This window comes from Xiphias gladius, chromosome 12, assembly GCF_016859285.1.
Source record: "Xiphias gladius isolate SHS-SW01 ecotype Sanya breed wild chromosome 12, ASM1685928v1, whole genome shotgun sequence".
Classification (NCBI taxonomy): Eukaryota; Metazoa; Chordata; class Actinopteri; order Istiophoriformes; family Xiphiidae; genus Xiphias; species Xiphias gladius.
This window is the reverse complement of record NC_053411.1, coordinates 2998733-3014112: the sequence shown is the minus strand read 5'-3', so window position 1 is coordinate 3014112 and position 15380 is coordinate 2998733. Positions and strand designations below refer to the sequence as shown.

Sequence of the window (15380 nt, the reverse complement as noted above, 5' to 3'; positions counted from 1 at the left end):
ATTGCCAAAACCTAATTGAAAGTCCTTCAACCTGTAAGTTTTGGGGGCCATGCAAGGTAATAGCCTTTTGATATAGGGCTGCAAAAAATACATGGGTAATACACAGTCACACATGTTGCTATGGAAAAATTAATGATACTCCACTCTATATGCAACAGTCATAAGCAGTTTATAGCACCTGCCATGCTGTAGACTGAATCAAAATAAGGTAATTATCGGGAAAAATCAAGAAATCAGAAGCATGTGTACAAGCCTCATGAAGCTAAATAAATACAATTATTTTTAAATGAATAAAAATACACTGTTCCTTTCAATGAGATAAATGTGTTTTGACACAATTTTGTTCTGCTGGCCCAAAATGCTCACATGCCAAATGTTCACAACCGAGGCTACGTTTTTATTTTGAAGGAAAACGCCCGCCGCTTCCTGTCTTATGTTAGAGAACAGCGGGCATCTTGTCTCTGCTCGGCTCCAGCATCCAGCAGGCTGCTCCCGGACAGTCCTCGGGCTGACGGCGCTGCTGCGCTGCTGGCGCGGGAGGCATTGGGAATTGTAGTCTTGAAGAGAGACCCTGACCTGTCTGACGAGCAGCGTGCTGCCGAGTTGGGACTACGAGCTTGTTTAGAGTAAACAAACTGCATTGGGAAACAGTCGGTCAGTAAAATTTTGGATAGAATATCTAAATCAGTGTGTTCATGCATATTTCTTTCAATTTATCCTCTTCTTTAGAGAAGTACAGAGGTGTTGAACATCTTATTGCTCATTTTGTTTCTGTGTCTTCTTCGTGTGTCGCGGTACAAATTAACTGGGTCGGTGATTTTTGGAATAGCCTTCGGGAACAGCTGACGAGGAGGAACTGGAGGAAGATGTCAGAGTCGAAGGGGACTAGACAGGTCACAGGATCAGTGCAAACACCTCTTCTCTGAACACTTTTCGATCAAAACTGCCGAACATGAATACGGAACGGAGCTACATTGTTATTATTTCATCTCATTGATCCAGTGGATACGCCGATTGAGGTTAACAGAACTGTTCATAGAGCTTTCCAGGGATATATATGGACAGTGGGCTTTTTTTCTTGCTTTTTATTTATTGAAATGTATCACAAGGGTGCATTATTTCGAACACTAACATCATTTCAGATGATTTAAAATATACAGCGAATAAAGAAAAGCACTAATATTTAACTGCAGTTGTAAAAATGTGTGCAGAATGAACGATAAGTTTAATAAATTAATTAAATAAACAAACACAAAAAACAATCTTAACTCAAGGTCCACTTACCAGCTTTTTCAGGAACTTTCAACTGCATCGTATGTTCTTCCTCAGCAGATGGGGATTGCTCAGTACTATTTCTGATTAGTTATATGTTCTGAGGAGTAGCCAGAACAACTCGCTCTATCGGTCTTGAAGAGTCTATGTATATATATACTTATATCAGTCAGAGGAGGACATGGGTGTGTGAAAGCTGTCAGGGAAAATGATGAATTCCACGATAAAACACAAAGAGGTAGTAATACATTCGAATTTAGTTTTAATATTCTTACCCCCCCCCCCCAGTACAAAACAACGTCCAGTTTAACAGAAAATAAATTCCCAAATAACACCAGAACACATTCTGGCTGTGTTTTGGTTTATGGCCAATGGGCGTTTATTGCGACAAAATAATAATTACGTCAACTCTGCGCGACTCAGAGCAAAATGGCTTCCACTTGCCAGGCTGAACTCTCGTGTCAAGAGGTTTAGGTTAAATTTCATTAACTGTGTAACCTTAACGACATGGACATGACCGAGGCTAACGATGCCAGTTTTGGAATAGAGGTTATTTTTCCAGAGGGCGGTAAAACAGCTCCATGTTGCCCGCATGGTAAGTCTAAATTCACAGGACATGTAGATAGTCAGTAACCTAACACCGAACTGCTTTAGGAAATCGTGTATCTCAAGGTTTAATTGCTTCTTTGATATATGTTCACGCTTTGTATAATATCACTTACGGCATTTCTTATAGAAATGAAATCTTAACTTTAAAACGACTTTCCGTTATAAGCTAACGGATGTATTATGAGAAAAAAAAAGACTGAGGATAACACGTGTGTCTAATATTCAAGCCGAGTTCTAGCTAATTACACGCTGCTTCCTCGCCGTAAAATTCCAACAAATTTTAGTGGCATGGAATGTTTCTGCAAGTATTTAGGGAAATAAAGAAGCCGGTCCAACTCTCTCTACATACACAGCATGTACTGGGGTTGCACCAGACAGAATAAAATACAAATAATTTCACGTGTGTTTTGCCAGGTCCATCCTTGCTATTTGAGAAAGTCAACAAAGGAGGAGAGAAAGGCAGGAGGTTTTATGCCTGCTCAGCCTGTAGAGACAGAAAAGACTGCAGTTTTTTCCAGTGGGAAGATGACAAGGTACGCTCGCTGGAAGTCACCTATATCAATGTATCTGACACTTGATTGATTCAGTAAACTCATTCATATGAATTTTTTTTTTTTTTTTTTTTTTTTTGGAGGTGTCGGAGGCCAGGCTGTTGGCTAGAAAAGCAGAGAACCAGTCAAAGAGGCCTCTGCTCAGCCATAGGGAGTACTGCACCAGGTTAGAAGTCAACTGCAGCCCATCTTGGTCTCTACCGAAGAAGTTCACTTTCTTAGCCGTCTACAAGCTGGGAAAAACTACACCTGATAGACAAAATTCTCTCACAAAAAGTGAACGTATTAACTGACTTTTTGCCTGACTCTAATTTGTCCCTCAGGTTCAGAAAGTTTGCCTCCCTCCCGCTGGATGAGAAGAAGTTCTGTCAGGATTGTCAGATGCTGCTCCTGCCAGGAGAGCATGCTGCCCACTGCTCTCACAGATGCACAGCCGTCACCACGGCCCAGCTGAGGAGGCCCAGTGTGCTGCTGCGTGCTCTGGACAACAAGAAGAGCAACGCCCAGTACCTGTTCACCGACCGCAGCTCACACTTTCTGCTGGATACCCTAGCTGCTCTGGGATACAGGAAGGTCCTGTGTGTGGGCACACCCAGGTGAGGGAGATATTGAGTTAGAAGATACTCAGACATTTGCTTAAACCTGTCTTAAAGGGCCAGTTCAGCCAAAACACAAAAACATATCTCCTCTTTTACCAGCAGTATTATGTAGCCATTAATTTTTGTTTTATGTATATGTTGACTTTTAAAATTTTATGTGCAGTGCTCAAAGAACTGAAAATAGGCATGTCCTGGTGGCCTGGTAGTGTAAGATGTGTACCATGTAATCGCTACATACCCAGTGCGGTTATGGGTACCTTTATTGCACGTTATTCCCCTAGTCTATATTGTGAACCATTTGATCAAATTTACTACTTTGGACCAAAAAAATAGTCCCTGACGCTGCTTTTACTCCTCACCTGTTTGGTCAAACTAACTCAAACTGTTTGCCCCTTTGGTTTGGTTTGTTTATGCTGTTGTCAGTGTCCAACTCAATGTACAGTACTGATAAGTAGATACAGTACCATATTAGACATTAATGTCAATTTAAGAGTCAAACCACTAATGCATTCTGTCTGCTGATGATGGGGGCTGTCAAGGAAATAATGTCTTTTATAATTATGCAAGTTCATAGGTAACCATGGAACACATCTGTGGATTTGAATTATTAAAGAATTATTAGAACTAAAAAGCGACCAACTTTGACCTTCTGTCCATCATTATTCATGACATTTTAGTTTCAGTTTCATTCTTGATAGTTGAGACCTGCTTGGGTCCGTGTCATACTGATGATGCAGTACGTCACTGAAACTGCCCGATGAATAAGTTCCCCGTCAGTCCATATGACTTCATGCTGGTCAACTGAAGAATTGTGTGGACCAACTGGACTGAGCTACATGTGTGAAAGTGATCTGTGAAAAGCTGGGGGAAACAAGGCCTTTTAAGAGATTATAAACCTAAAGAATCAAATCATCTGGGAGCCAGTGGACAGTTTTAGTGTCCTGGGATGAATAGAAATGTAAGTTAAGAGGTTTTTTGCCATAAAAAAAAAATTTTTTAAAGAAAATACAAAATACTCATTTTAATAAAATTGTCATAATTAAAACATTATTTATTGTCAGAAGTTTCAGCTACTGGCAGTAATCATAAAATACAATCAAAACAGTTATAGGATTGGTAAAATAAATGCAGTCAGATGACTAAGATTTTAAACACTGTTTTATTCATGATTGTTGGTGTGTGTCAGACTCCAGGAGCTGATCAAGCTGCGAAACCTGGAGCAGAAACATGAGCCAATGAAGAGTCTGCTGCTGGACATTGACTTCAGGTTAGTTTTATCATATTTATTGTCATATATCATGCTACATTCAACAGTTGCTCTGACATGATAGTCTATATACCAGTGGCGTGCAGTGACTTTTACAGATAGGCAAGACCAACTACAACCAACTCAACTTGCTCGTTTACTTGCTCCTGCTGCCTCATAACATTTAGAAAGAAAAGACGGTTGAGGTAAATTTTGTAGTACGTAAGTACAGTTTCCACACGGATCTGCACGTGAGTAATAATGCATGCAATATCACAACTGATCTCAGAACAGTGGAAGCTGAGTCAAGGGCAGCTTGCCAAGCACACTTGATCCCAGGATTATTCACAATGAACATGCACAAACATCCAAAAAATGCTTCTCCCCCCTCTGCTTGACAAGCCCCAGGCCTTGTCAACGGGACACGGTCACACCCACGACAATGACGGAAATGATAGATGCAACCTAGCTTCCCGAGACAATAGCCTACTGCAGCCACAAGAGGGCAGTAAATTACAAAATGAATGCAAACGGGCAACATCAGATCCTTTATGGGACAGAACGCTGTTCTGAGAGATGCACAAAGGAGAGCTATCACTTCTACTTCGGTATCGTTCTAATTGATTTCTATTTTTAGCTTTAACTGGTCAAGCATTGCTTGCCTTGCTTGACCTGACGGCATGCCACTGATATTTACATGGATAGAGCCCACATCACTATCCAGCATGTCCTGAGGACACCAGCCCCCTGAAATAGCCCTAGAACATCAGAGTTTTGAGGTGACACAGCTCCATGTGGTTTGGCCACATCTGGTTCTGTGGTGGTCTCAGGAAGCGTATGGCGGGGTACAGGGGCTCGGTGAACTGGTGATGAGCCCTGTCGAACACCGGTGTCATGGCTGCCGAGAACTTCTGCAGGACAACCATGGTGTCTGCGTCATAAAACATCAGCTGACCCTTGTCATAATTGACCCACACTCCGACCTTTCCAAGTGGTGTTTGCCCGACGCCCTGACACACCACATGCCGGTCGTTGTGCCAAGCAGATAGATTGCTGTTCTGGAGCTCCAGGCACCACGAGTTCCTGTTTCGGCCCAGTTTGGCGCCCTTGTCCTTGCCCTTCCTCTGCAGACTGGTGTAGGCTACGCCCACAGCCCAGGCGGAGCAGCAGCGTACGTCGACCTCCCAGTAACTCTGACCTGCTGTGACGGGAGACGAGCCCAGAGCACAGCAGACTTTATCAAATTGAAGAGGATGCTCCGGCGCTGAGCAGCCAGAGCTTGAGAAGGACATGCCCCGTCCCTCAGAGGTCAGGGTGATTTGGCTATGGCACGTCTGCCTATCCATCACCACAGGAGATGAATCTGAAATTAAACACAGAATCCAGTCTTCTATGACATTTTGATCTGGCCATGCATCAGTGTAATTTTAAACACATTTAATGTTGCTTTCCGACTTGTTGCATGTCACATATTTGTATTTGGCTTATTTAAATTCACACTAGCACAGGTACCAGTGAAGCAGGTCTTGTTAAAAATGTCACATAAGTTTACTTTATTTGTTCATTTGTTTTAAATTATAGCTGTATATCTATAGATTTAAAGCTCAGTTTCCTGTATAATATGAAAATTTACTCATGATTTAGGCTTTGCATTGTTTGAAAATATTTTTATTTTGGTGCCGAAATAGGTGCCAAGTCCATGGGTGCTTGGGAGCTTGAGCACCCACTGGGAAATGTTAGAGGAATTTAACTTTGGTGTTGTCCGGCATTCCCCTGTAGGGCAAAATAACTTTCAAACTGAAGCTGAGTTTCTGTGCGTAAAATTTTTTGATACCTTGGTTTAGGGAAAATCTTATGTTGAATGAATGAATATTTCTATCCTTTAATCCTAATCCATTGAAACATAGTGCAATGAAGTACAACAATGTGTCAGTGTTCAATAAAGTAAAATCAGAGTTGGAAAGATTTCCTAATTCTGAATAGGAAAAATTTGATTTAAAAAAAATAAGTAAATGAACAACGGAATTGGTCCAAGCATCCGACGTTTGATATTTGACACATATGGATTGTCATTACTACAGACATATATCAAAAGGTACATCAAGAATCTGTATCTAAATGGAAATATCACATCACATATGCTATGGTAGAAGATCTTATATATGTTACCGACCCCTACTACAAGGATGGAAATTTTGGTGGCACAAAGTCAAAGCAAATCCAAATCTAAAACGCCTTCTTGCTGCTGTTCATACCAGTTTATAACATGGTAAAGTATATGTACCTAATATTCACTATTTGTTTTTGATGACATTTATTGACACATTACTCATACTCACCCAAACTAATCAGACTTGGCTCACTATAATACCCTGCTGCCCTAAAGGAGCTGATATAGAAATAATCGCCTCAGTACCTAACAGTAGAGACTTCCTCTGGAGCTGGGCTTTCAGGTTTTTAGAGATGGAGGATAATGTTTTAAGAAGCCTCTCAAATCTCTCGTCATTCAGTCGGATTTCCTTTTCATAGGCGTCTGGCTTCTTTGGACTGGAAGAGGGATCAGAGAAGAGTGAGGACAGAGAGTTGGAGAAACTGAGACAGAGTAGTCTACAACAGATCTCTATAGGGGATAGAGCTGAAAACATTTCATCTAATGGTGCATGGCTTTACCTCAGATGCTCAGATTGACCCTTGACAAGAGACAAAATACAAAAACACTGATTAAAACAGCAGGAAAATACCTTCATTTACTATTTTTTTTAAACCGTAGTATTGAGAGAAATGAATCAGACCTCATCTTCCTCTGCTGCAGAGCTCTTGTTCAGTGCTCTCTGGGTGCTGCTGATGCTCTTGGTGACCTGGTCCTGGTGCTGTTTCCAGCTCTTCAGAACCTGGTCTAGTCTGGTCCTGGTCTGTCTCAGGTCCAGTTCCAGAGAGTCCATGACGGCCTGCTCGTCCTGCTTCAGGACGGCCCGCATGTTCTCAAAGCGATCGCGAACCTGTTGCTTCATCATCTCTGCGCTCCTCTACAGGGAGCAACATGGAGAGGAGAGGATTATATGCACCCTGACTTTATGTTATCAACATATTTGCAGTCCTTGGTGTGGTCTGAAGTCTCTGTCGTAACTAATATTAAGTATTGAGAGCATCTCGATCCATACTTACAGAGAGATCCGTGTTTCGTTTTTTCAGAGACTGTATGTGGGCTTCAGTCTTGGATCGCTCTGCCTGTAGCTCCTCCAAATGTCTGGATAGCTGCTCCTGTAGAGAGCAGAGATAAATAAACTCAATAAACTTAGCATGAATTTGCATTAAAGTAGATTGATTATAACTTTGATAACTTTGCTTCCTAAATGCCCAGTTCTCTAAAACACCATACCTCCACTCCATAATACAGACTTGCTGTTTCCAAAAAAAAAAAAAAAACGTAGTCTCAAACCCATTCCAAAATAATGATTATTTTTTTCAAACTCTGCAAAGCTCCTCCAGAGCCACGGTCAACATTATACAACTCTTTGTGCAGAGTGTTTCTGAAATTCGTGTGTAAAATTGTTTGACATTTTTTCAAAGGGTGACCAAGAAAAATCAATGTACTGCAGCTTAAGAAAACACTAGCGAATAGACAAAAGGCAAGCAAGTACAGAATCACTGCAGGTTGTTCAGAACACAACAGAAGCTTCCGCGGGACACCTAGTGTACCCAGACTGTCCATAGCCCCTCTCATTTGTCACAGTCCATTGCATTTCCAAAAGTGGGTGTTTGATATACGTACATCAAATTGCACATACACACAACTTGTTCATACGTTCTGTTCACTAACTGTGCTGCACAGAAGGTCATACCAACAGGGTTTGTGCTCTGGCTCAGGATGATGTGAACCTCAGTGCCTTAGCTGTTTCTTCACACCCTTACATGCAATTCTTCAAGCAGCAACTCATTTTCTGACTTTGGGTCCATGCAGATGAGACGGTGTGAGATCATTCACAATGCTAAGCTGTGAAAATGTTCCGGCCCATGTGCCTCACCACACTCGTGTACCTGAGAGGGCTTTCCAGCTTCAGCTCTCTTCCTCTGTAGTTTTGGTGAACGTGGGAACGGCTGAACAACCCTGTCACAGTTGGAGTCCAGGGGAGTGAAGCTCAGTCCGTCCTGCAGTACACTGTGGGCGCCTGCGGAGGGCGCTGCAAGACAACTCTGCACTGACTGAGCCATAGTGGACTGTCCATTACCAACAGACAATGGCTCTTTTTCTGCCATTCTCCAGGACTGAACAAAACAACAACATATATTAAAACTCTGGCTGAGAAATTTTTAACTTTCTTTTTCACTTTCTAAAGCATTTTCTGTGTTTTTGCTTGGGCCGTGTTTGCCGAGTAAACCAGTTCTTCAGGTTTTTGAAAAGTCTGTGAAAAACTCTTTGTTGTGAGTCCATGCCAGGCTTTTTGCTAAGACCTCGTCCAAGGACATGGCCACACTTTCTCTGCAGATTTACTGAAAAAAAATGTGCTGCAAACAGTCATTTTCACTACTGTCTGTATGTTTAGCATTCAAATTTGGCACATTTTGCATGCACAATCTTTTTTTCAGTCAGATAGTTTGTTGTTAAATGTGGAATATTCTTTAGACATGCTGTAAAAATATTACATCCATAATTTATAGTCAAATACAGACTAAATGATATTCTTTGAGGATTATTAAATAATGTTTTTTAGCTATTCTTACCTGAGATCTGCTAGTTTGCCTCTCTTGTCTGTCCGTTTCTGTAAAGAATGTGCAGGGTAGAAGTGCAGAGAGGGTGTGTTCCTGCGATACAAGCTTCAGCCTGCGGGTCACAGTCACACAGCTTATCATTACGAGGATACACACCTCAGGATCTACTGTGTTAACTAACTTTGTGTGACGTACCGTAGATAGGTTCAGACTTGCTCTTGCTTTTCAGCCTGCTGTTATTAGACACAGGAAACAGAAAACGAACTGTTCCGTTAGAAAGATGAGTATTTTATGCTGGAAATACACAGAATGTGATCTTCCTCTGTTTCAGATATGCCCAGTTCTACAGCCAGGATGAGTTCTGTCATTACAACATGTTCAACCATCACTTCTTTGGTGGAGAGGTAGGAGTCAAAACACATATTTTCCTTGTTTTCCATTTCCAGTCCTATATATTAAAGCTTTGTGTCTTGTCAGACCTCCAGTGCAGTCCTGCAGGCTTTCCTCAGAGAGTGTGACGGGGAGAAGGTGGTGATGGTGGCTGACCCTCCATTCGGCGGTCTGGTGAAGCCTCTGGCCAACAGTTTCTCTCTGATCTCACAGACATGGAGGCAGCTGCAGAGCAATGGTCAGTGTCACTGTGGAGTTTGAGGTGTCATCCTCTTTATATTTGTCATATTTTTTTAAAATAATAATATGGTAATATATGATAAAGCTCCACGTGATTTTAAACAAACTGCAACAAATGGGACTAAAGGTAAGAAGTAGACCAGAGGCAGAGTTTAGAGGGTAACAAACGTTTGTGTTTTTCCCTTTTGTTTTGTTAGTGTTTATTGATTGGAACCGGTTGAATCCCCAGTAATAAGTGAGAAGCAGTAGCACATGAAGGATGACAGCTGTCCTGAGTTGTCTGATGATGTGAACGCTCACAAGTCGTAAACATGCTAACCTTTTCCATCATTACCTCCCTGTCCCACATGACATGAACGTGGCTTTAGCCCCAGTCCTTCTTGCATCATTACACGTGGCTTATCTTCTTTCAATAGCTGAAGAGCGGAGGAAGTTTTCACCCAACTAGCCGAGTTAATGCTTTTTAGCTAGCAAGCTACAGCTGATTAAACCTGCTATTGACAGTTGTTGTTTTAGCAGCAACGTCAGTGCTGATCTGCTAGAAATGAAAAGCTGCTCTTGTCTACCTCTGTCTCAAATCATGGGCCAATTATAAATCTGCCACCATCACCTCTGTAAACTGCCAGATTGGACAGCTTGAAATAGGCATAGTGTGTTTACTGGCCACCTTAACAATGTTGCCCAGTTGGTTCCTGCAGCACATTAAACTCCAGTGCAACAAACCGACGAGAAGGTCAAGACTGTTTTTAGGACATATTCAACTTCCTATAACATTAGAAATATTGAACATCTGCAGAAAATACAGTCTTCAGAGCCCTTTCTGACATATTGCTTCAGTGTCTGTCACATCTCTATTTAGTATACAAAAATGATTCATTCACTTTTAGTCCAATTTAAATTAAATTAAACTCAAATCCAGTGTTTCTACTAACACATATGTGTTTGTTTGTGTGTTCAGACAGCAGTAACGCTGACATGCCCACGATGTGGATCTTCCCGTATTTCTTTGAGCCTCGTATCCTGGAGTGCCTCCCCTCATTCAACATGCTGGACTACCAGGTATAATGGCAGTACATCAGCTTTTTCTAATGATTGGTCCAGATGATTAGTAGATTGATTAAACCAGCTTCAGGTTTACCCTCCAGAAGCATGCAATGTCTATATGGGTTTTTTTCTAATATACCTCTACGGTATTGCATGTTGTGTAGTGTACTTATAGCCAGTAAAATAACCTTATACTCAGTCGCTGGTTCTTGGGGATGCCAAATAGGGATGGTGTGGCGGATTCATTCACTGATCCTCGATCAATATTTCATTATTTACTGTAGAAGGTTTCAGGACAGGGCTGTAGGTCTCTATAAAGAGATTATCTGATATAATTAATTATATATTGTAGGTGTTAACCTTGTTCAGCACATCTGCCTTAGAGCTGCAACACAGTGACTCATACCTTAGATCCAGTCAACAGCCTGACTCTAGCTCTGATAAGTTGCTCCAGGCTGTGCTTTGTTTGGAGGCTACACTATCCCTAGGCTGGGTTTTGTCTCTGTGGCTAATGAACAATAAAGTCAATATTTGGTTTTGTTTCTAACCAGGTGGACTATGACAACCATCCTCTGTATAAACATGGGAAGACAGGCAGGAAACAGTCTCCTGTCAGACTCTTCACTAACATCTGTCCCAGAGATGTTGTCCTGCCCAAAGAGGAGGGCTACAGGTATCAACACAGTCTGTCCGCTCTATGCTAGAGCCTGACTGATACATCGGCTGTTATAATATCATCACAGATATATCAATGTATAGTTCAAGTGATAAGTCACAAGAAATGTCAGTACAGAAACACCAAAAATATGTTTTAGGTAGAAACAGTGTTACCATTACATAGTTTGTCCAACAAAGAGCACTGACAAGTTGATTTTTACACTACAAATTTTGGGCTTAATATCACTGGAATTAATACAACACCTTAGTTTTGCGGTTCAATACCCAACTCTAAGGACTGTGCAGTTCATATATTTCTATATTAAAGTTGTGTTGAAAAGGCATGCGTCTTCCCTTCCTCCTCTTAGATTTTGCTCTGTATGTCAGAGATACGTCTGGTCCCTAAATAAGCACTGTGCTCAATGCAACATCTGTCCATCCAAGGTATAAAACCACACCTTTACATACATTATATGTTGCTTACTCAAATTAAGGCAGTCAGTTAAATTTACACGTACTGTGGGCTTCAACTTTCATTTTTTTGCGTCTTCAGGATGGCCGCGAATGGAAGCACTGCTCAACATGTGAGAAATGTGTGAAACCATGTATGTAAATTTATACATAATCACATCAGATACTGCAGTAAGATGCACATTGATCCATGGTTACTACATGTCAAGGCAAACAAAAGTCTTCACATCACTACTTTACCTTTTCTCTTTTTCCTCTTAGCATGGAAACATTGCCGGTCCTGTGTTCGCTGTGCCCTCCCAGACCACCCATGTGGCCAGAGCCAAGGAAAGGAGGGCTGCTTCAAATGCGGCAGCCTGCAGCACAAACGCAAAGCCTGTCCTCTCACAGACACGCACTGGATCAGCATGTGAGTTAGAGAACAGCTTAGGGTTAAACCTTTGCTATTCATCACTCTCCAAAAACCATGAAATATTAGCACGTGTCAACTTGTTCCTCTGCATTTGTGTGTTTCTCTCTGTTTTGGCCCTCTAGTTATCGGTCTAATGCCAAGAGTGGAGCCAAAAATCTATCCCATCCCTTCTACAAGCCTAAAGCTAAGAGGATGTCTGGAGCAGCTCGCAGAGCAAAGAAGATGGCTGCTCAGTCTATGTGACCTCGGTATGCGTGCAGTGTCTTGTCAGCTGTGCAATCAGAAGCTATGAGTTTGTTGTTTTTTTTTGTTGTTGTTTTTTTTTTTTTACACTCAAATGGCTGTTCTTAACAATGTTCACAACTGTTGTAGTGGAAAAAGTACAAAGTAAAAAAGTATATTAAAAGAGAATTTGCCTTGTATTTTAAAAGGTTCTAAAAGGTGCTACAAAGCTTTTTAGCCTCTGTTAGGTCATTGTTTTTGGTTCAAGGGCCCACATCTTTAATATTTGGTTTAGTCTCATCTCTCATATTAACCTAAATCCACCAAAAGCAGGCAGCTGTTTTCAGTGAAAAATTTTGGATAAACCCGCTGTCCACTACGAATATTGGACTTACATTCAAGTTGGACACAGACACGACTCCAAATGAATGTTAATGTTGATCTGCCTGCTGGATGTGTAGATAGCAACTGTTTGCTAACACATTAGCCATATCAAGTTCACATGACAACAATGTCAAATTTGCATTTATGGCTGCTCCCAAGTGTCCAAAAAATAAAGTAATACTACTTTAAATCGTTACAAGTGACCAAAAACTGTTCAGAACTACATGTAAATGAAATGTTTCTAACCTTTAGGTCTCTTTAAATGCCTTGTTGGTTCTCCACATACAAACCAAAGTGTTGTACTGTGGTTTACTTGACTCTCTAGAAAGTCTGCAAAGGCTTTAGTAAATTAGTGAATTCTCTAATTAAGTAAGTGAATAAGGTCAATAATTTCTAAGTACAGTTTGAATGATGTTAGTATTTCATCTAGGTATGCTCAGCCTATAGGCTGGTTCACAGCTTTTTCGTTTACTTGATTTTTAAGTTCATAAGTTATATTTCAGGTGACTTTCAAAACTGTCTAAAATTCTTGGTTTTGACATACTGAAACCTGACCTGACCACAAGAGCCAAAAACAGCAGTGCTGCTTCATAATTTTGCAAAGTGAGTTCAGCTTTGACCACCTGATGGCAGTGTGATTAAGGTTTAATCTGCTTCCGCTCCCATAATGTTTGAAGACAGGAATTTGCCATAGAACCTGTTTTAAGTGGTCATTGTTTCCCTGGGAGCCATCAGTACATGTCAGTATAGGTTGTGTTGATATTACAAAAATTATGTCCCAGTGAACCAGATTCATTTCCTCTAAGTGTGACAGCCCCACAGTGCATGTCCACACATACACACACACACATAGTGTATGATATCTTCCAGTGGAACAGTGGGTGTCTTATAAAGTAGATAGATAGGTATACAGTACATCCAGCCAGAAACATGTGCTGTATATGTTTATGGTGATGATGGTTAAAAGACAGATTCATCCTGAGTAAAACACACACACAACTCACACAGACATACGCTCACGTGCACACCTGCTTTCAGTAATGTTTACCCAGTCTGAACAGTGAAGGCAACCAGACACAGGAACACGTCCCCCTCTCTATGGACATATACAGTGGCTGATTTACACTTTTGTTTTCAATACCGCTGATTTAGAGGGAGACAGACAGAGAAAGACAATGTCTTTTTTCCTTTGGTTGTATTTTTAGACAAGATCACTGTATAACTGCGCTCCACTCCCTGTAATTCTTCTTTATTCAAACTGCTACTACTGCCATTTATATAGGATGTTTGATAATATAGACGGAAAAATTGAGTATCTCAAGGGGTTTAGTAGATCAATGGGGAATTATAATACTCATCACTGTATAATGTGCATGATGTTAAACTATATACTATAGTTTATCAGACTACAGATTCATCAGTCCTCAGTGGTGAAAACTGGAATCGACCCTTCACATCCATCTAAGCAAGTAGCCAGACACTTCAACAGCCATGAGAGAGGCCACATGACAACAATGTAGGCATGAGTCAGCCAAGACATTCAAAGGGGGTGAGCATCAGTCAACATTGTTGTGATAACTTTGCAAAATTCAATGTGTTGACACGCCTTTAACATCGTGATAACATACAAAATCTGCAGATGCAGGGCACTATATTCATCAAATCGTACCCCTACCTCGTTCCACTTCCCTGAAGACGCATCTTTTGAAACAAGACTGTCCTCCTATTAAAAAAAAACAACAACAGCGTGTGTTCGTCTATGCAAGTAGTTTATTACAACCCAAAGTTACGTTTTATTGTTAGCCATGATGGTTATACCACACTAATGCCTGTGCATGATGAATGCAGCTAGAGCAAGGAGGCAATTAGAACCTTAGCATAAGTTGCTAATTGCTAACTGGCTCTCACCAAAGTAAAAAAAAAAAACCACAAAAAATTCCAGCACTTCTCTGTTTTGGATAATCAATAATCAAATAAAATCACAAGTTCTGTTTTTGACGTGCTGTAACTGTCCTGGCACATTAAAAGGGCCAAGCTAGCCGTTTTCCCCTACTTCCAGTCATTATGGTAAACTAAACTAATCACCCTCTGGCTCCTGCTCTGATTATTAGGTTTCTTAACCCACAGATGTGAGCTTTATCTTCTCATGTAACTCCCGGCAAAAAAAAGAGAGTAAAGGTATTTCCCAAAATTTCAAACTATAACTACTAATATTTTTGTGAGTGTTTACAGCCATATTGGATGAACATTGTTAGCTCTTAGGGGACGATGTATAAAAATGGTACAGTTCCTACATGGTTCTTCAAATGTAAACACCATCACACTGGAGCACAGATCCAGAAGATTAAGATTGCTACATAAATGCAGCCAGGTTGCAACCTAACCTCCCCTGCTTCCATCCTCATGTGGGTGAGGTGAAAGGAACAGAGGCAGCCAATCCAATGCGCACATTTCTTTAGACTTGTGTGTGGAACTATGAGGCCAAAAATTTTTGCGTCACTGATTTTGTGCTATATACCAGTGTTACCTGCCTTTAGGTAACTTTTATTTATATAGCGCCAAAAATTTACCAA

The 15380-nt window shown here is 40.9% G+C and overlaps 1 protein-coding gene across 1 annotated transcript; it reads left to right on the top strand.

Annotated features, from left to right (window-relative positions):
• Positions 1-1663: 1663 nt before the first annotated feature.
• Positions 1664-12557, top strand: zcchc4 (zinc finger, CCHC domain containing 4). The gene is made up of 13 exons (XM_040141611.1): positions 1664-1867; positions 2296-2414; positions 2516-2598; positions 2756-3028; positions 4218-4298; positions 9319-9391; positions 9465-9615; positions 10576-10676; positions 11213-11334; positions 11687-11762; positions 11872-11923; positions 12051-12198; positions 12324-12557. The coding sequence occupies exons 1-13, from the start codon at positions 1780-1782 to the stop codon at positions 12442-12444; spliced, it is 1488 nt and encodes a 495-aa protein (XP_039997545.1). The 5' UTR covers positions 1664-1779; the 3' UTR covers positions 12445-12557.
• Positions 12558-15380: the final 2823 nt, after the last annotated feature.